The following is a 27,863-nucleotide window of genomic DNA, read 5'->3' on the forward strand; positions in this document are numbered from 1 at the left end:
AGTTAAGCCGAACTTTTCATTTCATTATTCAGCAAAGATGTTCAGCATTTGTACAGAATTATTTTTGGAATGGTAAACATCTTTCCTACCTCCAGTGCCAGGGCAAAACTCCTTCTAATTAGGTTAATAAAAGAGTCTTACAACCCAGGATGCTAAATCAAGAGATGGCTGCCCAGCAAGTACACACGGTGTAAGTGGACAATAGAGTACAAAGTGAGGGGTTTGGCTTACTGTCAGAGTTGGCAGCAGGGTTGTATTAAAGCCACAGTGATTCCAGCTGCCCTCCTCCCTGTTCTTTTTAGAAAAGGCATGAAAAAAATCCCTGTGTGTTGGCATTGTTAAAGAACAAGGAGAAAACAGCAGAGATGCTCAAGGTAAAAGGTATAAAGTTTAAGTTCAGTGATACCAAGTTGTGGGCTATTTTCCTTCACCAAGAATCCCTAAAGTGAATGCTATTTTAAGATTTCCATTTTCTAACTTACAGAATAGACTCTAAATGAGGCCAGAAACAACCACAACAATAGTTTAAGGAAAAAATTATAGCTAAAGAACCCAATAAAGTCGTGGATGAGAAAATATGGAGGTCTTAAATGAATAGATCTTAGGCATGAAGTCAAAATATTCTACGAATGATTTACCAAAAAAGAAATAGCACAATAAAAATATCACATTCAAAATCGTGGAAGATTAGGGATTATAAATGTGGAAGAAAGTGAAAAGCTGTTTAAAATGCTAAGGTTCAAGTTTCCCTAAAATAGACAATCAAAATACAGTATAATTTTCTGTATTTGGCACTCGGCTAACATTAGGAGGTTTTTCTGATAATTAAACTCCATGTTAGTTGTACTGTAAAATTAGGAAGCATCTTCTCAATCTTGAAAGGAACACTAATCTATGGTCAGTATATTATTATGCCAGCATAGTATTAGGGCCACTCTAATATTATACTGACCATAGATTAATACTCCTTTGATGACTGAGAAGATGCTTCCTAGTTGCATAGTACAAATCAATGAAGATTGTTAGACATCTGATTTATGTTCATCAGTATAGCTGAGCAACCAGAATGCATTTTCCCCAACCATAATGTTTAAGGAATGAGTCAAAGCAGAAATAGCTCTAAAAGGGATCTCATCTGATTCTAACCAGTTTTATCAATTTTGCATAAGTGATGAGTACCTTAAAATGAACACAGAATATGTGCCATCTCTTAAAGAATCATTTTTATAATATTATTAATTGGTTAGTTGGGAAAATGACTGGCACAAGATAATAAAGATGCTGCAAACTTTAAGTTGTTCTGTTTCATGTTGTCAGAAAGAAAGACCTTTCTTATTTCTCGAAGATAATTCACAAATTTTTGTTGTAAGTAGACTTATGAAGAGCTATGGAAGATATACTCTTAAGATAGTATCTGGTATGTAGTAAATAAACAATAAATGTCAAATAAATGAATATGAATAAATGAATACATGCTTAGAACTAATTAGAGTACATATTGATACAGCAAACCAAAAGAACAAGATAGGGGCTTAGTTTACATTTTAGTAACCTAAATCTAGATAATGAAATGTAGGGGACCCATGACTAAGAAAGTTAAAGAATTTGTAGCTCTGAACTGAATCCATGAGTTTAATAACTATCATTCTTATTCTCAAGTATTCTACAATTTTTGTGAAATAACTCAAAGTTGATTTCATTGGCATACTTTGTGCTTGTAATAGAAACACATGCATATGAAATTGTCATATTACATTCTTGAGGTAAGAACCTTGTAGAAGTTATCAAGCATGAGGTTTAAATATTAAAATACTTTTTTATGACCAACTGTCACTTTTGCATTTAAAATATATAGTAATAGGCCCTTTTCCCCTGATCGAATGACATAATAAGAGTACTTTTCCATTAAGGGAAAAGTTTCAGAGTATAATAGATGGAGCTATTAAAGACCAACTATTAGCACTAAGATGTGCCTATGGCCTAGCATAAGAAAGGCCAGAAGAACAGAGCTAGTGAGAACACTGGAAAAAATAGGAAGATGGTTTAGTAGAAGGGTTAGTGTTTTATAACTTAAAACCAAAAGCTCTAGGTAAACTCTGACCACCAGGCGCAGTGGTTCTGAAGCCCATCTCTGAGTTCTAAATTCTAGTTTTTGGAGGCTAGACTTGCTGTGCTTTTTAGCTAGCTGTCTCTGGCTTAGCTGTTTTCAGTGCAGAGCTTTGGGATCAGATGACATTAGTGGGAGACCTTCATCAAGAAGGCTGGGCAAAAGTCTTATGGCACCAAGGCATTAGGCAGGTAGGCAACAAGCTTCTGATATATGAGGATGGGGGTGTGTATCAGAGGGGGTAAGTGTGCACGTACAGCCATTGTCATCTCTTTCTTCTCACATTTCTCCTCCCATTGTTTTTGAAAAGGTCAATAGGTGACTGCTGCATTTTCTAGGGTGACATGCTGGGATTGGGGCCTTCTGAGGTGGTACGGGAGTTATCTCATAAGATTGTTGCTTCTATTATAAACTACAGTCATTATCAAAAGAATTTCTGAGGAAAAACTACCTGAAAACCAACTAAACTATACCTCACCTCCCTACTAATGTGGAGTGACAGGAAAAAGATACATGAGGAAAACAAATTCATACAAGAATTAATTTTAAAAACCTTAACTTTGAACAGAAGTTACCTCCGGAGAGGGAGGAGAGAGGGTTGCTTTTTATTTTCATCATTGTTTTATTTGCTTAGCAATAAGCAAGTTATTACTTTTCAATTAAAACAATAAAAGAAAAACATGGGGAAATTGACACACTTCCCAGCTACGTTGTTTGGTGCAGTCTTGTTATGTCTTAATCTACCATCTTCCAGTAGTTGGTAACCAGAGAAGGTAGATGTCATATGCAAAGGGAAGAAAGGGAAGCACTTGGGATCTTCAGCTTTCTCTGGCAAGGGTGACCAAGGTAAATGGAGACTGAACTTAGGACAGGTTCTCATAAAATAAGCTAGAGATTACTCCACTTGAGAAACTGACAATATGCTATTACTGACCTGAAGAAAAGTGGTTTGCTTTCCTGATGTGTGAAAATAGTAGCACGCGAAACTGTGGCTGAACTTGCTTGGTCAAACAAACTGTAAATCCTAACTTGTCTTACCTACACTGGTGAGGGGCTGTCATTCTTTTATGTGAACTTTAGTTCTTAGCTGCCCACATCTTCTGCTGGTGTGACTCTGTAGCATCGAGAATTCATTCTTTCGCCATTTAAATCTGGCTTCCTGGCTTAGTAACATTCCTGAGATTATTTTCCTGGCAGATGCAGGGCTATTGGTTATTCACTCAAGCACAAACTGCAATATCGACACATTTTACAAAGGAAACAGGATGAAGCTAGGTGGCTTCATCCACCCAGGGGGCCAGCCTTCCTTCTGCAGACAGCAGATTTTGGGAGGAAAACAACTGCCTAGGGGTGCTGGTAGATCTGGTTTCCAACCATGAACTGGTTCTTTCACATGTCCTATTCTTGTGGCCTTCATCTTTGAAATGGGATTAAATCAGGAAAGTATGGTTTCAATAGTAGAGAAGATGACTCTTCTCTAAGAGTTAAGTGAGCCATAACACAAAGAGCAGTAATTCTAGTTATTCGCATCCCAGCTTAGTGGTGTCCAGCATGTACATGCAGTACTGTCCCTCTCCTTACAAAATACCCAACATGAAGAATTCTGTGATGGTTTTACTCCTGTTTTATGTCACACGATGGATAAAACATTAACTTCAGCTTTAACTATTATATTATAAAATGGAAAAGAATTGGTGACAAAAGGGGTTCGCTATTATTTATTCATTCATTCATCCAATGGTGTCTGGCCTACCATGGGCCATATATCATTTTAGGCACCAGGTGTACAAAACAGGAATAAAATCCCTGCTCTTCAGAAACTTATATTCTGGTGGGTGGAGATGGAAATAAATCAGTGAACAATATTTGGTATTATGCTCAGAGTGATAAAGCGGTGAACATTATAAAACGGGGTAATATATCAGAGAATGAATGGTGGTGGTTATGGTGGTGAGGGGTCCTCTGGGTCAGACTGGGTTGTCAGGGTAGAACTCTCCGAGGGGAAAATATGTGAACTGAGACCCGCATGGTATCTATAAACACATTTCAGTAAATAGATATAACGTTATTGTTATTTGGAATAAAAGGTTTCTTTTGAGTTCCCAAATTCCAGAGTCAAAAAGGAAAGGAATAGTGAGTGATAAGAATGTAAAGTGAGGGATATTTCTAATTTAGCTCCTAGGATATGGCTAATGTATTATGTTGAAATGTACAAAATTGCTGATATTTCATCATTTGACCTACAAAAACAGCAATTCATATGGTTCGACTCAATAGCTGGAACTGAACAAAGTTAGGGCACGTAGTCAGGTAAATGTTATTTATTGAGGTTTACTAGTATTAATTCACTATTTAAGTATTATAATTGCCCTCATTGCCTAAATCCAAATATGCATAAAATCTACATAAATTACACAATTATAAAAAAATTATTGGAAGACTTACGGTGTGTCAGATATGGAAACTAAGTGTTTCTGGTGTTGCCTCATTTGATCCTTATATAACCTCATGTACAGCTACCACATGATGTAACAATGAAGACACTGAGGTCCAGAGGTGTTAAATAACTTGATCCATCATACCACTTGCAAGTGGTAGAGTGACAAAGCAAGGATTTAAACTGAGAAATATCTTCAGAGACTGTATTCTAAGTTCCGATCACTTAGTGTTTACAGGAAAATACACTTATTCCTTTCAAAAGTCAACAATAATTATACCTAACTTGCTGTATTTTCAGGTTTACATAATATTTATCCCCTTTTAGATATGGAACATTTCGTTAGTGTCTAGACTTAAATGATGTGATGTGATCTGGGGTACATGTTTGCATATACATACATATATATATGTATGTATATATATATATATATATGTATGTATATATATATATATATGTATGTATATATATATTAAAAGAGTGCCACACTACCTGAACAAATATATTTGCAGATATAGCATACATAACAGTGGAGAGACTCGTGTGGATAGTAATGACAAACGGTTTGGTACATTTTTTTCTTTATGATCTTAAAAACAAATCAAGTTAGTCTCAACTACTCATATAGTTATTCCATTTCCCTTGCTATTTGGGCATATGATGCAATCCTGGCCAATGCAATAGGGAGCTAAGTCTGCTGGAAGAATCTAGGAGAAGTTTTCTTTGATCTTACAAACAGGACTAAAGATAGGGCGCCCTGGATGCTGGTCTTTGGCTCTCGGGATGCTGTCTTATAAGAAGTGATGCTTAGAGCTGTTGGCATTACAGAAAAGTTAACTGAGAGGCCTGATGCTGCAGAGCCACAAAATGCACTCCAGAACAACCCCACTTCTGAACTTCCCAATAATATAAATCCAAACTATAACCAGTATCAGCATTTTAGCTAGACTCTATTTTTTATCTATCTTCAAAATCAGAAAATATGGTATTAAGAGAACATTTGTTTACCACTTTCTAGATTTTTCTGTGTTCTTTATATATACTTGTTACATAACCAGCCAAGAATAATGCCCTTAAACTTCACAAAAGTGCCATATATAAGGTTCTCTGCTATTTTTTCTCTGACTTTAACGCACGTCTTTTTATTCACATTTCTCATATAGCTTTTCCATCTGTTTCCTTTAGACTTGAACTATAACTGAAGATATTATTGATGATTATGCCCTTCTAAATTTTTTGTGTTTGTGCATAATTGATCTCAATAATCAATAAAACAGTAAAACGTGTTGCAACACTTTTATTTTCAACTTGCTCCTTTTTTCCTTTTACACAATTTCATATTCTGGGAATATCTTTCCCTTGCCCACATACTTTGTACCTGGATGTTCTTAAAAATAAAATTCATGGCTTTTAGAGACTCTTCAGGAAATTACTTTAGGACCCTTAAAATGATTGAAGAGGATTAATCTGTCTTCTTCTGCACTATATTGGTAGTCATTATCTAGCCTCTCTGCCTAGATAATTTAAGATATTAGGCCATTGAGCTGCATATTTTACACAGCTCTTAACTTACCAATGTTGTGCAAAGGAGGAAAAAATTACCTTAAAATGCATTTCTCAGAAAATCTCATTTTGAAAGCATCAGTAAATACCTTGGCCGGATAAGCTGATGGGCATTATAGCTACAAGATGACAGATTTTTTTTTTAAGATTTTATTTATTTATTTGACAGAGAGATAGAGAGAGAGAGCACAAGTAGGCAGAGTGGCAGGCAGAGGGAGAGAGAGAGAAGCAGGCTCTCTGCTGAGCAGGGAGGTGGACGTGGGGCTCGATCCCAGGACCCCAGGATCATGACCTGAGGCGAAGGCAGCCTCTTAACCAACTGAGTCACCCAGGTGCCCCAAGATGACAGATTTTATCCGCCCTCCCTCCTCTGGAAAAAAAAAAACCAAAAACAAAACACCCTGGGTTTTGCTTTAGATTTCTAAGACCACGCTAATAAATGTGTAAATTAAGTGAGAATAGTGGTAGTTCATCTATAAGACAATGAAAAAGAGAACATTATAACTTCATTGAGTACATGGAGGCACCAAGAATGTATGGCTAGTAAAGAGTATTCTTATAACTGCCAAGAGGGAAATCAGCAGGATTAAAAGGATAAAGCTTTTGAAAACCTCATCTAAACTGTCTAGTATGGCAAAGAAAAGAGAGCTATTCCAAGTAGATTTCAACCTGCATTAACCAAAACAGTATTTTAATGTTATGGCAGGTGATTTCCGAATGAAGTTTATTTTTATATTTTGTCCACACCTTCATGATTTATATTCCTTGGAAGATGCATAGGCTGACATAATTTATAATTTAATTTAACTGAGGTATCATAAGGCCCACATCTCAGTAAGCTTCGAAACTGCTAATTGGGATAATAGGAAATTACTTGTCTTCTCCCAAATGCCAGTGAAGTAGGTCAGGATAATTAATATGCAAGCTGACTTTTCAGTCAAAGGAAAACAAGACAGGTCTCATCTGTGTACTTTTAATACCATCCATCTTACACCAAAATGAATTCAACCTGTGAAAAATCATAGCATGATTCAGTTAAATAACTGAATTTCAAAATAAGAGAAAACGTAGTCCAACCATGAGAACACAGATTGAAGACCGTTCTAAAGGAGGCTAAATTTACACTTCATAAGGAGGGAAATTAAAAAACAACAACAACATCTAAGTCACCGATTTAGGTACATCTTGCTTTTTATATTGCTTTGCAAACTTGTAAGCACTATATAATATATATTATATTATATAAAGTTAAGGTAAATATAAATGATAAGAGAGGAGTTTGGTTGATGACATAGCTCTTCATCCGTAAAGCAGAAGGTAGGCTATATTTTCACATTTTCTTCCATTACTCCTGCCCACTTGCCTGATGCTTCTTATTTTTAATTTCTTGGTAAACTACGAAAAAATATTTGGAGCTAGAGACACGAAACTTACTTCCCCTGCAGGTCTGTACTGGATTAGTGCAAATTCACTTTAGTAGGTCAAACCAAATGCTGGCCTAGAGCTGGACAGTTAGTAACATGCCACTGCTGGGCTTCGTCTGTAACAAGCGCAGGGCTCCGTGTCGGAGGGCCTGCCACCAGCCTGGGACTGATGGCGTGGTCACAGCTTCTTTTGTGCCTCTAATTCTGGTTCTGTTGATATAACACCCAGCAGCTCAATTTGAGTGAGAAGCCTGGAATACCTGCTCCTAACGGCCAAGCCGGGGCAGTCACGAACACGACACCCTTTAACTAGACCTTAAAAATTCTTTTGAAAACACTGATTTTATAGCTGATTTTCTCAAATGACATGTTCATCAAATTGCACACTCCTAAATGTTAAAAACAGTAATGCAGAAAGTCCATCATTAGGAAAGTAAACATACATTCTGTTAAGTAAAAAGCATCTTCTACTAGGCGACCACGAAATGCACTGCTCTGCTGAGAATGGTCTGAAGAACACTGACACATCAAGTGGCAAGATTTGGGGGAAAATGCCCAGAAAGAAATGGGGCCCTGAAAGACAGTGCATGGCCTCCTCTTGTGAAGCAGATCCAACTGAAATAGCATCAACTGCCCCCACGATATTGAATCATAAAGACAAAATGTGCAATACTAGATTTATGGACACACTTCCTAGGGTTGTTCGGCCTTATCCCAATTATTCCACACAAAAAAAGAGCCCCTGAAAGAGATGGAAAATACCGAAGAACTGCCCACTTGACTCATTTGGGAACCTGAAGGAAAACCCCACCAACTTAGGAGTGCATCTATATGGTAAAAATATATCCAATCAACAAAACAGCAAAAAAGAGACACTGGAAGAACAAACTCGAAAGCCATCTAACTACAGATGCTCTGTGGGCCCGGGTTTTCCTTTCAGGCCCTAGGACGTGCCTTCTCCTCTCCGGTACTCCCTCACTCATGGCCAGGAGGACCTGGGAAGTAAGTGGCTTAAACGAGAAAGATAGCATCAATGACTTCTACCTGCGACCACGAGGGGATGTTTTCTGGACAGAATTCTCTAGTCCAGAGGGCTATGCAAATGTCAACACAATTTATTTTAGAATGGCAGAGATAAAGTACTTTCCCCGCTATGTTTGCACAATACGGAACAAACCTCATATAGTTAGTTACAGCAGCTGTGCAGTACCTGAATGACCATCGAAACGAAGTTTCTAACTCAGCTTTAAATTTTAGAAAACAACGTACTAATTTTGGTAAACATCATAACCGTAAAAATGTATTATCATGCTTGCCAGAAGTCCTACAGAGGCCTAACATGGCTCCTAGATATTTCTTCCACCAGACTCCTCCATAATCTCTGATAAATGTGAATGCTAGCAGGCCTTGGCAGGTAACAGATGGCAATTACATTTTCCTGCACCAATAGTATACCTTTTGTAACGTTCCTCATGGATACACTTCACGTGGAAACTGCTTTAACACATGAATTTTATTACAAGCGACTCATTTTGATGGTAGAAGATGTAATTTAATTCCCATTAAATAATGCAATGAAGATCCATACCATAAAAGGAAGTCTACTGTATTTTCTTATTAATCATCTCCAAAGTGACCCCTCATTTTAAATAAGCCAAGCTTGACATGGGGATGAGGCTCCTGACCTGCTGGTTCTCTGTGAGCTTTGAGTTGTTTTTCCAGTCGTGATGAAGAACTTACAGTAATATATCCCACAGTCAAAGTTTCGTATACTCACAAAATGGGCTGATGGATATAGTCTGCTTGTATCCTTTAAAAAGAGAAATCTAATGCCCTAGTGGGACCAAACCAGCAACTGTGGTTTCATCAACATTGGCTTGGGACATCTGCACTAACTGGCCCAAACTTCGTTTTGAATAAAGACATGCAAACAGTTTTATGCTACTACTTTAACACTATTTTTGGGGTGGTAATTTTACATTCAGGACTTACAGCCAAACCTAGATTTTCTTTCTAAGTAAAAAACTGAGTTCTAGCCTTTCCCTTAAAATAGGCTGGGTTTCTGGACTGGTGTAGCACATTAATTATAAACATGCTTAGTAAGGCATGTTGGATAAAGACCTTGATAATTAGTAAACATATTCTTTTTTTTTTTTAGTAAACATATTCTTAATGCCAACAAGTCAGAGGATTACTTAATTGACTTTGTCTCTCTTAAGAGTTGATTCGCATAAACTGAGTTTTGCAATCTGCATACATACCAAGAAAGTAAATAAATGCTTTTGGCAAACTGGTTATTTCAGCTATTTGGAGTTGATAGGAGTGCTATTTGAAATTTCTTCTTGGAAAAACTCTTCTGAATTTTTCCTTTAAATCTTTTAATGGTGGAAAGGGAAGTTGTATATGTGTGTGTGTGTGTGTATGTGTGTGTGTTCACTTACATATTCAACCAAGGTTCTGCTAACACCCTGCTTGAAGCATTTAGTTTCTTAACCCAAACTCAGGGGGCAATGACTGTGGACCAAAGGGATGATGCATGCAAGGGAGAAGAAAGTGGATAACAGGAGGAAGGAAAAGAAATGACTATCATTAACCTTAAAAGGCAAATGGGTAACTGGGGAAAACCATTTGCTCTAGCTTTGGGTGTCCTGGGATATAGGCTTCGTTATCCATCTTTTGTCCACTACGTTACTCAAGTTCTCAAAGTAAAACACCAAGGGATACCTAACTTCCTGGGCAGCAAGACCATTATTTTAAGAAAAAAGGGAAACAAGATTCTATTTTCTTCAAATAAGAAGTTTGGAAAGGTTAGGACTCTGTGTACACAGGCTAAGATCTCCAGCATACTTACTTTTGCCTCCTATGTTTTCCCCTGCTGCCTCCCCTTCCTCCTCCTCCTCCTCCTCCTCTTCCTCCACCTCTGTGGGCTGCACGTCATCCTGCGGGTCACAGGCACTAACCGGTGCGTTCAGACAGCAGTGGTTGAACCCGCTATCTCGAGGCAGAGTAAAACTTCGAGGCTTGCCTCCATTTCCATTTAACACTTGCATCCTCTCGCTCTCGGCCAAAGGGTACGGCCCATAGTGATCCTGTAGGTGGCACTTCTGAGTTGGAAGAGTGGACTGTCGCCTGTGCTCTGGGGAGATGGCCGCGGAGTCGGAGAAGACAGAATCCTCCAGGGGCAGAGTCTGAAGATAGTGTAATCCTGAGCTTGTCAGGGGCGTCTCGATTAAATCCTGCCAGGAGCGGCGCTGACTGGCTGTCTTGCGAATGGGGGACACCGCACTGTTCCCGGTCACTTCCTGGCGAAACTCCTCATGGGAGGACTGTGACTGGGAGGTCTCAGTGGACGAGAGCCGGCTGTGTTTTGCTTCCACGTAAGGACTGGCACAACTCATCTGTGGAAAGGAGCTTCTGATCAGTCTCCACAGAAATAATGGACCACCTCTGTCAGCAAGGCACACATTAGATTTCCACCAGCTAACATTTACCAGTCAAGTTAATGACTAGTCAAGTTCACAGACATCTCAAAGTTAGGCCCCGGCTGATCTTTTAAGGGACTGAGATGGGGAGTGTTTAAATGCAGCGCTACCAGACTCTCATGAAAAATCTGACATATTAACATGCAAAATTTTACAATGAAGCATAAGAAAATCCGAGTGCTTACGTAAGAAATAGTCAGCAACAACTACAAAAAAATCTGAAGTTTTAAAAATCTCTATGCATTTGAAACTGTGAACAATTGTTGCCAAATTCATATTCCTGGATTTTATGGAGTTTGGGGACGAGGGCAAGGAGAGAGGCTTTTGGATGTGAAAACAAGATGCCTATAATCAGACAGAACCCCTCCTCTTCCTCACAGCTGAATGTCTGCTCCTATAGGCCCCAAGGAAAAGCTTTCTTAGGATCTGGTCAATTTGTGGCACTTTGTAGAGAGTTAAAAATATAGGCAGGATGAGATTATACCCGGATGGGGATTAGCATTTGCCTTGAGCATGGGCACCTCAGGGTACATAAACACAAAAGAAAAATGGGATACTTTTATTCCCTGAATTTCAAGTTTGGGAATATATAGCATAGCACAAAGCACAACCAAGAAAAAGGACTGACATCAAGTGAATGCTGTAAAGGACTTGCAGGCGCCCCCGCTGGGGACAAGGCTTACTCCAGCTCCGGGGGCTAACAGATAAGCCTGGGCCCCTTTCTGGCAGGAGGAGCCAGATTTATCAAATGTGATCCTGGCAAATGGGGCTGCAGCTGTGGTCAGGACAAGCCCAGCTGAGGCGAAAGCACATACAGCCCCTCTGGCTAAAGGAGGAGAAGTTAACTGGCATCTTCTGGGGGCAGTTTATCTTCCCACACGTTAATAACATATAAAGTTTCCTTCTTGAAATCCCCACGCTGCTGTGATTAAGGCGCCGTCCCCTGAAGCTGCAGCTTCCCTTTCTTCCTCTTTTAGAAATATTTTAAAGCAATTATTCAGGCCCTGATGTTTTAGGGAAAGAGGGAAAATATGATATAAACTATATCTTGTCACTGACTTCATGATTTCATTTCTATCGCTCCTCCTTGCATTCTGTTGCACTCAGTAAACTGCAGCATTTATTAAAGAAATGTGCATATATAGAGGAACAATTCTTAGGTAACAGACACTGTCATCAAGCGTGGTTATTAAAAATGTGGCTTCCCTTTTAGTTATTGGCCAAAAGTGCCCATGTGTTTATTTCAGAAATATTTATTAAGCACTTAATAAATAAGTGCCAGTGCTGTGTTAGGCCATGGGGATGTGTAGATCCATCCAACAGGGCCCCTGTTTGCAAAAGTCCATAGTCTAGTCCATTGAGCTGTTTGTAGTCCCAGATATGCTGATTTAATGTCTGCATCTGCATTTCTAAAATGTTCCAGAGGTGATTCTTATGCATAGCCAAGGTTGAGAAGTGTCCTCAAATTATATCAACATCTTGTGTAGTGCCTTTCTTATTTAAAATCTTCTAGAGTAATATGGAGGTGCAATTAGGTTGGCTGCTCTTGTCACCTAAATTCAGCTTCCATTTCCTATGTGGATGACTCGGTCCCAGGACAGGCAGAATTGACTCTTAAGATGCCGTAAGCATGCAATATATAGTTGAAACTGGGACACTACTGAGATGCTCTTAATAATTCTGATGGGAAACGGACATAAATTGGGATAGTTCCAAGAAAACCAGGACAGTTGTTTTATCCAATTAAAAGATTAAAGTACAGTGTATACACAGAATAATTTACACACGTTTAAGAAGTCTGGAGTACCATATAAACACATACATTAAACCAGACCCCATGACTGTCTAAAAAGCTGTATGTCAAAACATGTGTTCAATACAGATATAATATTAATTTTTATGAGTTGTTTCTGAAGGACACAGGAATGAACTTTATTAGTGTGGAAATACATAAGGTCCATTTATATATCTTTTTCTAAGAAAACTTTTTTTCTTGCTGATATTTCCATGAAGGCTACTCTGACACAAACAGGATTTTTTTAAAATAAACCTGGGCAGATTTTTATTACGCCTGGAATCTGTGGTGACTGTTTCTCCTGATTAAACAGTCTTTGCATACTTAAAAATTTTTTCCCCTTATTGCTTTTAGACTCCCTATTTTCCTTCCTCTTAGGAATCCTGAGGTCTGACATGCAATTCACTACATAGTTGTTTTTAACGAACGAAGGGATATCACTGAAGAATCTGATGCCAAATTACGTACATGCCTGTTGGCAACTTACAGAGGGAGGCCGTGGGTATGTATCGTAGGGTGGTGGAGGGCTGTCCTGTTTGGGTGTTGATGGAGTATCTGCTTCTTCCTTGTCACTCTCACTCCAGTAATCTGTAAATTCACACACATAGATACAATAACATTCTATTAAATGTTTCTAGCCATATTTTCAGGAACATAAACTACCAGCTAACACAAGGAAATTTAAATTCCACTCCTACACCCTGCTCCCCAGCACCTCCTACTCCAAGCCCCAGCACCTCCTACTCCTACTTATTTTTGGCTGGGTTTTGAGGAAGAAGGAAGAGTACAATCACCTAATTCCAACCTTTAAAGCAAGCAATTATACATAGCTACAATGTTAAGGAGTTAAGAAAAAGACACTGCATAAGCCAAATTGGGTTTAGGGTGCTTTAGATTCCAGGCCAAATTATACCGAACCTTTAATTAATGAATGATATCACATGATGCCTCTGAAAGGTGTATCATTTTACCCTAAAGATGAACACTCAAAGAAAAGCTATACACACACACGCACACGCACACACACTGCTGTAGATCTCTACAGATATAAACAGCTCTAAAAATAACGTTCTCAATTCTTTTTTCTGGCTTCAATTCACTGGTTATCTAACAATCGCTGTTTCCAGAGTCATGCTGACATGAATCTCTATAACACCCATACTCCCACCTCTACTTGGAAACACATGGCAAATCCTGATTCTTGCCAAATGCAAAAGGGCAAATTTGCTGATGTGGGCCGCAAGTTCCAAACTTCCAGAACTACTTAAAAGGGTAGAAAATGTAAGCCACTAGATTTGGCAGACCTCAGGCAAGAGGGAAGGGAAAAAACTGAGAGATAAATCAGTTGAGTAAGTGAAATACAGCACAAAGGCCAATAATCAGAACCTGTTCCACTAATATCTTCACCAGTCTTAACTCTGGGTTAATTCTTTACAAGATTTACAAAGAAAAACCTACAAGTATTACCCATATGAATCTCAGATGGTAAAGGAAGTGAAAAAGTATTAAGACATATGTTCCTTATTCTTATGAAAATCCAAATCACAAAAGAACCATCATAAGGCCTAAATGATACTGAGATTTAGGTGAAAAATCATGGTACATATTTTTACAGGAACCCCTCTCCACCCAGAAATTCCTGTACTGTAATATTTATATAAACTTTCCTTGCTATACTTATTAATAAATATAGCTAATATTAAGTACTTACTATATATGCTGAATAGAAAGTAGTAGAGCTGGGATTTGAACTAAGAAATCACCTTGCCCTAAACCTTGAAGGGACTCTTTTGTATGACATAGTGGGAGAATTTAATTTGACATATATTCACGATGCTTTTTAAAAATTTTTTTTAAAGATTTTTATTTATTTGTCAGAGAGAGAGAGAGAGATTGAGTGCGCACAAGCAGGGGAAGTGGTAGGCAGAGGGAGAGGGAGAAGCAGGCTCCCTGCCGAGGCTCAATCCCAGAACACTGGGATCATGACCTGAGCTGAAGTCAAACACTTAACTGACTGAGCCACCCAGGCATCCCTATACATGATGCTTTAAGCCCCCCTCCTCCCGCTGCTCTATTACTCGGGCTAACATGAACAGCAATTCTTTAGCAAAGGAGATTATTATATTCAGGTCTCAAAATACAAAAACTTTGAAAATGCTATTCCTACTTTAATTATTCCCTTTGACTAAAAGATAAGCAGAAACTAGTTGATCTAAACTTGTGTCTGGTAATTTACAATGGACCATGCTGGTGACAGCCAGTATACTAAGTTTCCCCTCAAATATGAATTGATGTAGTTGCCGAGAGATGTACCCAACAAACAATGGTGGGAAAAGCATGAACTATATAGTTGGGCAGATGTAGGTTCAATTCTTGGCTGTACTGTTTACCATCTCTGTGCTCTTGTGATGGTTACTAAACCTGAGTCTCTTTGAACATCTGTAAAAGGGGGCTAATGATAACCACCTTTCAGAGTTGTGTGTATGTGTGTGTGTGTGTGTGTGTGTGTACTAAATAAGGTAATATATATTCAAGTGCTTCGCACCTTGACAGCACTCAATAAATATTAGGACCCCTGATCTTCTTGGGTGGATTTGTAGGTAGCATGCTAGGACAGTCTGACCCAGATCACATAGGAGATAGATGCCTTGTGTTTATCTTCTTGGACATTTTTTTTTCTTGTAGCAAGTTGCAGCAATGAAAAGTGAATTCTGAAGTTCTGGGATCTGGGTTAGGTAGTTCTGTGGGAGCTTGAAATACTATAGGGAAGTCACTGCTGGAGGTGAAGGGGTCAGCAACCCCCATCCCACCAAGCAGTGGTTTACTAAGATCACTTTGTTTTTACCCTTTCTACTATTTCATGAAACTGTGGCACATGTGTTGAGTTTCTCCTTGACCTTTGCACTGATACCTTGGGGGGGTCTCAAAGAATTAGTACCTCAAGTGGTCCTTATCAGCATGTTGAGAAGGAGAGGATTGCCATTTTATACAATTCCCTATAGCTATCACTACAAGTGATAGATGTGGGAGATTCTCTCTCTCCTTTTCCCCCTCAGCTGAATTAGAAGAATTCTAGTCCACTGTTTGATGTAATTCTTGGTTTACTAAAAAGTACCATCAATCTATAGCTTTCTTGGGTTGCTAAAGAAAAGACTGAAATCCCACCTTGTAAGTTAGTTTCATTTTTCACAGTAACTTGTGTGTCTTTGAGAGAGCAATGCCAGAGAGGAACCTACACAGAAAATTCAATCATGGTTTATTTAGGGTTTGTGTGGAAAATCACAGGCACACCGTTTGCTCAGAGGCTGAAACCAGTTTGATTTGCATTCTAAGAGCAAATTATTTTTTTTAGCTTTCTATTTAGCACAAAATAAATGGGAACTCTTAATGTCTCTTGTAGTGGTATTCAATTTTATAAGTAACTAATCATGAATAAACAGTGCTGTCAATAGAACAGGAACATTTTCACTTTACTTCTCATGTTGATATAAAAGGAAAATTTGAAAAAAAGAATGACTTTTTCATCTAAAACTACCAAAAAATATATTTCATTCATTTTTATGTGATTAAAGCTTTAGAAAGACCTTATGTATGACAGAAAATAATGTGTCATGAATGTCTGACTTGAAGGTGGAAAAATATAGAAAAATGATTAGCAGACAATTAGCCAGATTGTGATCTTGATAATTTAGTATAACCCTGTTTTCTCTAAGTACAACAATAAATAATGAAAGAGAAGCCCACATCCTTTACACTTCTGTAGCTACAGACAGCAATTCACTAAACTTTTATTTAAATCAATGCAAGAGTCACTTCTAAGCTGCACTGGCTACTTAAATAAAAAGTGCTTGGCAGTTGTTACTCCTTTACATGTTTGTGAATGTTTCCCAACCCTCAAAGAGCTATATTTTGTATGAAGTTTAACTTCAGTACTGAGAACGGTTCTCAGGAGATGTCAAAGAACTGTACAGAAGTGTGGAGTAGATACATGGATCCAGTTGCTTTCTCTACAGAATATACCATGAGACCTAATTGTGCAGAAGGTAGGAAGTGTTGTATGTTTCTGACCGAGGTCAGAGTGCCTGAGGAATATATACTCTATGTGGAAATCCAAATTACTTCACAGATTCTGGTTGCAATGTGCTAGCAAGAGAGAGGTGAATTATTAACTATTAGCTTCTGCCAATGAATGCCTACCACTCCAGAAGGCACTAAAATATATACTCACATGACCAGGGCACCATGAATCCATGGACTGAATACTTATTGGAACCTGCATGTGCAATATAACTTACCAGTTCTTTAATCCACAATGAAATTCGACTATATAATACCACGTACAAAGAAAATTCACTAAAATCAAGACCATGCTAAGCTTCAAAGTGATAAAATACAAGAGTTGAGCCTGAAAGTCCAAGATTCCTTATTCATGTACATTACATTTTTTTTCAAAGATTCATTTTTTTCTATCCGTACATTGCTCACTTTTAATTCTTGCATCTTAAAAGAATCAGAAACAAATCTGTATGCACCTATAAAGAACTCTTTTATGACTTTAAAAAAATGTGAAAAGGAAGGCTAGTATTTTTTTTAGTACTCTTAACACAATTTTAGGCCTATAAGTTAAGTTGAAGTATGAAAGGTTTATTCCTTTAAAAAACTTTTAACAATGAAAAAATGTGGCTTGAAACTGGCCTGACATTTCGTAGTCCTGGCTGGGATTTGCCTGTGCACACTGATTGGATGGAGATTGCTTCCACGTTATTTGTGGAAGTATCCATGCTGCTTCCACTCTCAGGAATGCTTTATTTTGTTACTTCCTTAACTCTACTTCCTTCTCATCCTGTGAGAACGGGTTCAAATAATGGAGTCGACATAGTCTTCCCATTCCCCTCCTGGAAGCAATCTCTCCAGCCGAATTTCCACAGAACTTGATTTGTACTTTCTTACATTTCATTTTCTGTATTATATTAAGAGTACCCTTTCTACTAGAATTCAGTGTAATTTCAGGCAGGATGGGTGCCTATTTTACCTTAATTTAATCAGAGTGCCAGTTGAAGGCATTACACAGAAAAGCTTCATATTGAATAAAATATCTTCTCTTCCCCTCTTCTGCTGACTTTGTATCAGGCTCACGATCACTTCCTCTAGCAAGTTATTTCCTCATTAATCCTGCCTCCTTCCCAGGTTTTTTTTTTTTTTTTAATTTTGCATCCACTTAGCAAATTTTTCGTCAGTTGCACGTTGTGCAATCATTAGGACTCATTTACTTTATGTTGCTTGTTCGTTTTTCTTTTTTTGTTTTTGTTTTTCTCAAGCAATTTCAAGGGTGTATCTTTGAGATCCTCAACAAGATGATATATTCCTATTGGCAGGAACCATGTTTTGCTATTTCTTTGAAATCTTCCTGCCCTAACTCCTCACCCTTCAGTGCTCTACCCATTCTCATTCCCTCACCCAATGGCTCTAAACCAGGGGTTGGTAAACTAAGGCCTGCAGGCCAAATGAGGCTCTCTGCCTGTTTTTACATGGCCTGTGGATCAAGAATGGTGTTTAGATTTTTAAATGGTTAAGAAATCAAAGGAAGAATATTTTTTGAAATGTAAAAAATGATATGAAATTTAATCTCAGTGTCCATAAATAAAGCTTTATTAGAGCCCAGACACATCCCTCATGTGTGTACAGCTGCTTTCATACTGTAATGGCCGACTTTGACCAGTTTAGACAGAAATCTTACGGGCTTGCAAAGCCTAAAACATTAACTACTTGGCTCTTCACAGAAAGTTTGCCAACCCCTGCCCTAAACATTTGCTGACAGATTGGTTTTGTGATCTGGTTATCTTCTTTAGAACTCTCTAACCTTTAGCTTTTAGATGTTTAAAAAAGTTTTGGCTGAGGTTTTACTCTGAGAGGAAACAGAAGGTTTTTAGAGTCTCCACATAAACAAATAGGCTATGCCCACTGGAGACACAACTAGAAATATGTTTGTATATATATCAACCTGTAGAATTTCTCTGATTTGGGTCTCTTTTGAGACTTCCAACACCTGTTGATGCTTCCAAGGGATGTACAATAAACACTTTTTGGAAATGTAAAGCAACTTCGGAATGGTGACTACAACTTTCAGTAAAATTTTAATTTTGCATAATGACATTGTCTTTTGTAAATCTGAGGTCAATACCGAGGCAAGTTCCATAAGATCACAGAGTAACAGATGAACAGAACCGAAGAACATAACCAACTGAGATAATTTATGGAAGAAGGGGTCATCCATCTGAGCTCTTTGCATAAAAGTCCACTAAAATGTCTATGAAACTGCTAAACAGAAAAAAACAATGCACCAATAAGGACCTGAACTTTGGCCAATATTTAGGATCAATTACAGACTTTTTTTTTTATTCTTATGTTAATCCCCATACATTACATCATTAGTTTTAGATGAAGTGTTCCATGATTCATTGTTTGTGCATAACACCCAGTGCAACATGCAGAATGTGCCCTCCTCAATACCCACCACCAGGCTAACCCATCCTCCCACCAGACTTTTTAAGATTTTTTTCCTCCTTTGAAAAAAAGACTGAGAGAGACAGCAACGAACTCCACACGAGGTGCTCCAAAAATTTCAGAGTTTATTCCCCATCTGTTTAGTTTACTAGACCTTACCTATAAGATGCTATGGTTTGGATTCAAAGTGCCCAGAAGAGAAATAACCATAGCCTGGTGACTGCATGTTCATTCAAATGATAGTAGTGAATCACTGTATAGGATAACAACAAAACAAAACAAAACAAAAACCCCATGACTCTAAAAAAAAAAATATTCCTTTACCTTGTTCTTGCTTAATCCTCTCTCTTTCTGCATATCCCGCAGTCAGCATATTGATTCTGTTAAGCCACCTGTAAAAAACAAATGTTAAAATCAGTAATATTGCAACTTAATTTTTTTATATTTTACTTCTTAAACATATTTATTTTAAGAATAAAGATGATGTGGCATATATACAATGGAATATTGCTCAGCCATCAAAAAGAATGAAATCTTGCCATTTGCAACGACATGGATGGAGCTAGAGAGTATTATGCTAAGTGAAATAAGTCAGTCAGAGAAAGACAAATATCATATGATTTCACTCATATGTGGAATTTAAGAAACAAAACAAATGAAGGGAAAAAAAGAGAGAGACAAACCAAGGAACAGACCCCTAACTCTAGAAAACAATCTGATGGTAACCAGAGTGGAGGTACGTGAGGGCGGGTGGCTGGTGAATGGGATTAGGAGTGCACTTGTCATGATGACCACTGAGTAATGTAAAGAATTGCTGAATCAGTACACTGTATACCTGAAACTAATAAGACGGTGTATTAACTAAACAGGAATTAAAATAAGAAACATTATTATTATTATTTTTAGAGAGGGAAGGGGTAGGGGCAGAGGGAGAAGGAGAGAGAGAATCTTAAGCAGACTTCAAGCCCAGCATGGAGCCCAATGCGGGGCTCGATCTCACAACCCTGAGGATCATGACCTGAGCCGAAACCAAGAGTTGGACGACTAACTGACTGAGCCACCCAGGAGCCCCAAAATTACAAAACTTAATAAAAATATTTATTTTAAGATGTTTAAGAATATATGAGATAATTCTACATAAAAGATGTGTTCTTTGCTACTCTTGACACATGGAGTCTTCAATGAGCTCTAATTTGCTGTAGTACAAATTGTTCCCACACTAAAGATGCTATTTTGATAGAAAAGTCTTAGGCAAACCTGTTCATATCTGTAATATAGAGGGTTTTAAGATGATCAGATCCCTATTAATTCTGTTGCTCCCAATTTAGAAGCACTCCAAATATCACTGCTGATTGGGTCTTCGGAGCAAATGCTCTTTTACAGTTACTTAATATCATACAATATATACTGATGAGGGAGAAAGTTATGGACCTTGCCTGTCAAAATAAATTTTACTATGAAATATTAGTTTTGATGAAGGTCATTTAAGTTTAGTGATCCAGGGGGAAACACATGTCAGGAGTACTTTGGAACTTTGTCTCTAAATACAAGGGTATTAGGTTTTCTAAAGACAAAATGAACAAACATAATTTTAACCTCTGTTCAGATCCTGAAAATTTATTTCCACGCACAACAGTAACCTAAAAATAAATCTTTCCTCTCTCAGTAGTGCTGCTATTGCCAGTGTAGGGGCCTGCATTGTTTCAATTTCCATCTTTTGTCCCACCAGATCTCTCCCTGTGTTCATTATTTCAGCTTACACTGCATCAGATTATCAAATCATAAAATCTTTAAATTAACCTGACACTTTCCCATTGGTCCATTCTGAGCTATGATCCATATACTTTCCCAACTCAGAAATTAAGGAAGAACCCCCCCCTTCCAAACTACCATAAATTTGGAAACCATAGTATAGTTAACATCATTAAACTGTGGAATAATCTGAGCAAGATATATTTTTAAGAAAAAATTGTGTTTGAGATATTTTTCTCCCAAGAGTTTATCTCCTGTGTCAGATGGAAGACGATGTGATTTGAAGTGAGTCATGTATTACAGCACTTATGTCCAGTGGTATTCACTGTGCAGCAGATTCTTAGAATATCTTGAAAAGGGAGGAAATATGTGTCTCTCACTGACAAAATCACATCCATGGAAATTTATGCTTTAATTTTAAGAATAAGTCACCTAAAGCTCAACTTTATTTTGATAATTACAATGTAATTATCACCTCAAGTATTTTTGGGAAGTGAAGAAGGGACTGGAACAGAAAGGGAATAAAATAAAGATTGATCAAATAAATTCAGTAGCATAGAGTACACTCACACACTCCAAAAAATTACAAATGATAAGAAGTCAACTTCATGATAAATAACCCTTAAAAAGGACTCTAATCACTAGTAAAAGGTCAAAATTAAAATTTAGTCTACAGGTCATTTGTAGTGAGTAAGGGGTTGAATTTGTACTGCAAGACAACTTTTAGCACTCTTGAGAAAGACTTGTCTGGTGCTTTTTGGGTGAAAATGATGATAATAGCACTATAGGAACATGTATTATTAGATTTTAATCTAGTACCTCATACTGACTATTTTAAAAAACATCAGTGAAATTTCATTTTGTCAGGAGTTTAAAGAACAATGAGGTCTTTATGAGATGAATCAGAAAACTAAAAAGAGGCTTCCTTGATTGTTCAGTTCAACAAATTTACTAAGTGCCTGCTATATGCTGAACAATGAGCTATGTTTTGGGGGCACAAAAATGAATAAGACATAATTCCTGCCTTCAGTGAGTTCCAGAATTGCTAAATGTCACAAGACAATTGAAAATTCGACTACTTTTAGGAAGAAAAATTCTGTTCATGATAAAAACTCTTTAGAAAGCGTGTGGCTTACTCAGGCCAGTGTGTGCATGCACAAAAGGCTGAACACCACACTGCTGTTGGTGCTGTCTTGGATAAACTTGTCCTTAAGACCGCAGCTTGAAGAGGCTGACCTATATACTTGTTGCAGTATAATTTGGTATTTATAGGCCATTATAAACAGCAGATATATATGCAGTAACGGAGTCAAGAAATATTTAATGAGAACCTATGTCTGCAAGGTTCTGTTCCAAGCACCAAGGACGTAGAGAGAAACAAAACCAAGCGTCTGCCTTCACAGAGCCTACATCTTAGTGAAGGCAACAGACAATAAATAGGGATACAAATAAACATATGTCAAGTTATTATCAAGTGCCATTTACAAAAATAGCTAGGTGAAAAATTAGAAAGTCAAAGGTGCTAGGAATGGGGGGAGGCTATTTTAAGAAAAACCGGTTAGGGATACAAGCATTGAATTTAATGATGGGGAAGTGCTTTAATATTAGGTCTACATTCAGCACCTTACTGTACTACTCATTTTTTTTTTTTAAAGATTTTATTTATTTGACAGAGAGAGACAGTGAGAGCAGGAACACAAGCAGGGGGAGTGGGAGAGGGAGAAGCAGGCTTCCCACCAAGCAGGGAGCCCGATGCAGGGCTCGATCCCAGGACCCCAGGATCATGACCTGAGCCAAAGGCAGACGCTTAACAACTGAGCCCCCCAGGCGCCCCAACACTAATGTTTTAAAACAAGATAATATAGGTATGGGGATATTGAGCCTAAAGGAAACATTCCCATGAAGTTGTCAAGTGTTCAGAGAATAATGTATTGAGAAGAAAAAAAATGAGTAAGAACTATGGGAGTAATGTACAAAAAATAATTACCAAAGAGAAATGGGTGAATCCTCACAATTGTAAGGACATATGTGCTGACATGAGAAGGAATATATAGGCCAAATGAATTCAGTAAATAAGTTTCAGAATACTTGAGAAACACGATATTTTGTTTTCTTCCCACAGATTTCACAAAGACTGGCAATTTTTTTTCATGTTTCAGTGCTCATTTCTGAGGAGGAAACAGATGGATGGTGGTGGGGGCCTCAAAAAGTGTTTTTGCAAATTACCTCACAATCAAACTTACAGCTGCTCAGAAAATAGAAGGTGAGATTTTAATATTCCATGTGTATATATATGTATATATACATACATTTGGGTATGTGTATATGTATGTATAGATGGGTATATGTAAATTTGGGTATATGTATGAGTGTGTGTTTCTCGGTATACACACATGCAGATATTTTATACAAGAAAATTAAATTTAAGGAGTGCTTTTTCATTTCAATTACTAGGTCCTGTCAAAACTCACACTATATTTTTAAAATACATATGCTAGTGCTTTGGAAATTAAGAAATAACCAGATAAAGCTTATATTTATATTATAATTAGCATAACTATGATATTATAAATATAAAATCTCTTGAAGACTTAGGTACATTCCTTTAAAAGATTATATATGGAATGAACCAACACCCAGATTATCTTGCTGTTATGTAACGATCAGGCTACTGAACAAAATTGTTGGGGGGCATCTCTCCCACCACTAATCCCCTGTTTATTTCCAGCACTGGCACTCCTCCTATTAACAAGTAATTTCTAAAAACTTGCCTATTCAAATTACACATTGGGAATATGATTATAAAAAAAGAAAAAGCAATAAAAGTCCATTATACTTAAATTTTTAAAAAGATTCAGTATTTCAGGACAACATAATTCTGAAGGTTATAGCATACCATAACAAGGCTCACATAAAACAGCACTCTTAAATGTATGATGTGGAGATAACATATTTGATCTCATCCATTTTTTTTCCTTTGATTCATCATTTAGAAAAAACAAAATGAAACACATGGATTTGGTTTAGTTTCTTCTATGAGATCCTGAACCAGATACATCCATAGGAGTATTAGGGAAGAATAGTGACATGACACACTTTTGAAGTTATTGCTAACACAAGGCAGGGAGTGGAGACCAGGAACGGTTTTATAGTTCATAAAAAGGCATTTTCTATACCTAAAAAGACCCTGATTAACATGTTCTGTGAGTAATTAAGTTATGCTAATTCTTAGATAGCGGTGATTGTGTTCTAGTGTATCCATCTTGTAAGATGGGATAATGCTCATTTTTACCACTAATTCTGTTTGGTCATGATGTAAACATTTCATATTCATCCCAAGGGCACTGAGTTCAACATGCAATAAAATAGATAGTGAGTAACTAGAACAGTAGAATTATAAAATTATTAAAACACAAAATAGAGCATTACAACCTGCCCCCTCACCCCATGAGCATGTGAATGAACATTTTCATTTTGAGAACAAATTAAGGAGAAAAGGCTCTCCAAATTCTAATTGCCTAGTGTGAAATTTCAAGGATGGTAACATAAATCAAAAGAAGATTATGGGAAGTACAAGAAAGACTCAGTTCCCTTATTAATAATAACATATATTTTTAAAAGATTTTATTTATTTATTTATTTGACAAAGAGAGAGAGGGAACACAAGCTGGGGAGAGGGAGAGGGAGAAGCAGGCTTCCCGCCCAGCAGGGAGCCTGATGCGGGGCTCAATACCAGGACCCTGGGATCATGACCTGAGCCGAAGGCAGACGCTTAGCCCATTGAGCCACCCAGGCATCCCAATAATAACATATTTTATCAAGTGTTTTGAACACTTGTTTGCCATTTCCTTGTATTCATTTCCTTGCTTTGGACAAACCGTGCCTTTACTCCCACGTGTCAAAAAACCAAGATTATCTATAAAAGCAGATCAAGTGTTCATTTAGTGTGCTCAAGCACATTTATAAAGTTGCACCATTTTGTGCCTAAAAATATCTGGATACTGGGGCGCCTGGGTGGCTCAGTCAGTTAAGTGTCCGAGTGTTGGTTTCAGCTCAGGTCATGATCTCAGGGTGGTGAGACTGAGCCCCGCGTGGTGCTCCGCACTCAGTGAAGAGTCTGCCTCAGACTTTCCCTCTCCCTCTCCCTCTGCACCGCCCCCCCCGCCACTCTTGTTCCCTCTGTCTCTCAAATAAATAAATAAATCTTTAAAAAAATATCTGGATACTAAATTTTTTGGAGACACACAAAGAAAGGTAAATGGGCTAAGAGTCCAAAGTATATAAAAGGAATATATATTGCCAGCAAACACTTAAACAGCACTTACAATTGAACAGGGATTGTTCTAAGCCCTTTATGTGTGCTCATTTGCTCCTCACAATAGTCCCCTGAGTGGAGATGGTTATTATGTCCATCTTTTTCTTTTCTTTTTTTTTTTTTTTAAGATTTTATTTATTTATTTGAGAGAGAGAGAGAATGAGAGACAGACAGCATGAGAGGGAGGAGGGTCAGAGGGAGAAGCAGACTCCCTGCCAAGCAGGGAGCCCGATGCGGGACTCGATCCCGGGACTCCAGGATCATGACCCGAGCTGAAGGCAGTCGCCCAACCAACTGAGCCACCCAGGCGCCCTATGTCCATCTTTTTCAAGGGGCCAATACCTGGCATAAACTGGTCCAGTTCTATAGCCAAGGTCACACAGCTAGTAAGCACGACAGCTGGGATTTGGACAGTCTGGTTCTAAAGTCTATGCTCTTTTTTTTTTTTTTAAAGATTTTATTTATTTATTTGACAGAGACAGAGACAGTGAGAGCAGGAACACAGCAGGGGGAGTGGGAGAGGGAGAAGCAGGCTTCCCGCTGAGCAGGGAGCCCGATGTGGGGCTTGATCCCAAGACTCTGGGATCACAACCCGAGCCGAAGGCAGCCGCTTAACGACTGAGCCACCCAGGCGCCCCTAAAGTCTATGCTCTTAATCACTACGCTATGCTGCCTCTCCCTAACTGTTGGCAAGTTATATAGGTCATATGCAAGACCTGTGGAAGACCTGTGAAAAGGAAAAATCTGAATCTTAAATCTAGTTTCTCTGAATCTAGAAACGAGAGGGGAAAGGAAGGAAAAGGAAGAAAGCATCAAATTCATAAAAGCTAAAGTGGAAACCTGGAGCAGAATGTTGTAGATGATGGGAATATATATATATATATATAATATGTATATGTAAAATATATATATTTCTCCCTCCCTCCCAGCAGCCCCAAATAACCATGTAGCCATCTAATCATTTGGCAGTATAATCTTTTCCACTGATAGAAGAAAGATGACAAAAAGCAATACTAACTTTGCTTAGAACTGAATAATTGAGATGGATGTTGTGCCATAAATACTCAGCACTTGGAAAAGTTAGTTTTTTGGGGGGTGATTATCTTTTCCCCCAACCTGGAAATAAGTTTGAAGACACATTCTTGAAATGGACTTAAAAAAATTTTTTTTTTACAGTGGATTTTTTTTTTTTGTCTATATATGGATTCAGGCACATTTTTGGTAAACTTGATAAACAGTCAACAAGTTCATTTTGATCTTTAAAATGCTTTTCTCTGAAATTAGCTAAGGCTAGATGCAGCTATGCCTGAGTCCATTTTATTTAAACTGATCGGTCACAGTGACATTATTCTCTAACTTTAATGTGGAAAGTTGAGAATTCTAAGCCTAACTGACTTTCTAAGTGCTTTGAAATTTAAGTAACATTTTACCTGTTCATATCATCAAGATGCTCAGCAGCAAAATAAAAGCTTTTGATTTTAGGATGACAGGCTTTGAATGCACTGCAAAAGGAAACAAAGTACACTTATTTTATTTCAAATTGGGAAACAAGTTAGAACCAAATAATTTTTATGGGTAAAATTACCTCAACATCTAACCTGAGTTCATATATATAATGCTTCTGCCATGATGACAGAAATCACTAAAAGATTCAATTTTCTGCCCACAAAACTGCTTTCTTATTATCTCAATTTGAAAGCATTAGACAAGCAACCTATAATTTAAAAGCTAGAAATTAAAAAAAAAAACTTCCTTTCTCTCCCTCTCCCCAGATAAAATCAACTTACTATTTCTTGCGGCATTCACTGGCTCTATCAATTTTAAATTCAGGCAGACTGATGAATCCTTCTGCTTTTTCATCCTGAAGAGGCAACAGTCTTATTTAGGGTATTATACACAAAGGGTTGAAGCTGATAATACTATATAACTATGCCTTAAAAATTTATATAATAAATCTTTTCATTTAATTTCTTAAATTTGACATTTTAGAGATTAGAGTTCCACTCTTATTTGTTACATTCCATTAAACTGAAGATATACTTTGAACATTTAGAGTACTACAAATTAAGATATACACAGAAATTTTGAAAACTCCTTATATTAGAATGAAGATAGAAAATTCTTTAAATTGTCAAAGTGAAACATGTTTTATAAGTAATTTTCTCACCAGAATGTACATATACTTCCATAACATATAAAATAGCTTCAGTCCACATTCACCATTCAAAATTTTCTATAATTTTTAATGTTCAGATGTAAAATACATTGAAGTTTACTAATTCAATTCCTTTTCTGCCTCCAAAAAAGTCTTTCATCAAACCTGAATTAAATATGCTGTGTGATGAAAAAATGTTCATCATCATTAGCCATCAGGGATATTCAAACCAAAACCACATTGAGATACCACCTTACACCAGTTAGAATGGCAGAAATTGACAGGGCAAGAAACAACAAATGTTGGAGAGGTTGTGGAGAAAGGGGAAC

General features: G+C 37.6%; 1 protein-coding gene across 1 annotated transcript in view; it reads right to left on the reverse strand.

Annotated features, from left to right (window-relative positions):
* The window catches only part of CNKSR2 (connector enhancer of kinase suppressor of Ras 2), a 269,030-nt gene that overhangs the window by 32,267 nt on the left and 208,900 nt on the right, over positions 1 to 27,863 (reverse strand). The window contains exons 15-19 of the mRNA XM_081807972.1: positions 27,167 to 27,240; positions 26,810 to 26,881; positions 19,637 to 19,704; positions 13,296 to 13,396; positions 10,383 to 10,929 (exon numbers count right to left, since the gene is read on the reverse strand). Of these exons, the coding sequence (XP_081664098.1) occupies positions 10,383 to 10,929; positions 13,296 to 13,396; positions 19,637 to 19,704; positions 26,810 to 26,881; positions 27,167 to 27,240 (862 nt within the window). The remainder of the gene's footprint in view (positions 1 to 10,382; positions 10,930 to 13,295; positions 13,397 to 19,636; positions 19,705 to 26,809; positions 26,882 to 27,166; positions 27,241 to 27,863) is intronic.

The sequence above is a fragment of the Leptonychotes weddellii genome, chromosome X (assembly GCF_054177405.1).
Source record: "Leptonychotes weddellii isolate Sample4059 chromosome X, ASM5417740v2, whole genome shotgun sequence".
NCBI lineage: Eukaryota > Metazoa > Chordata > Mammalia > Carnivora > Phocidae > Leptonychotes > Leptonychotes weddellii.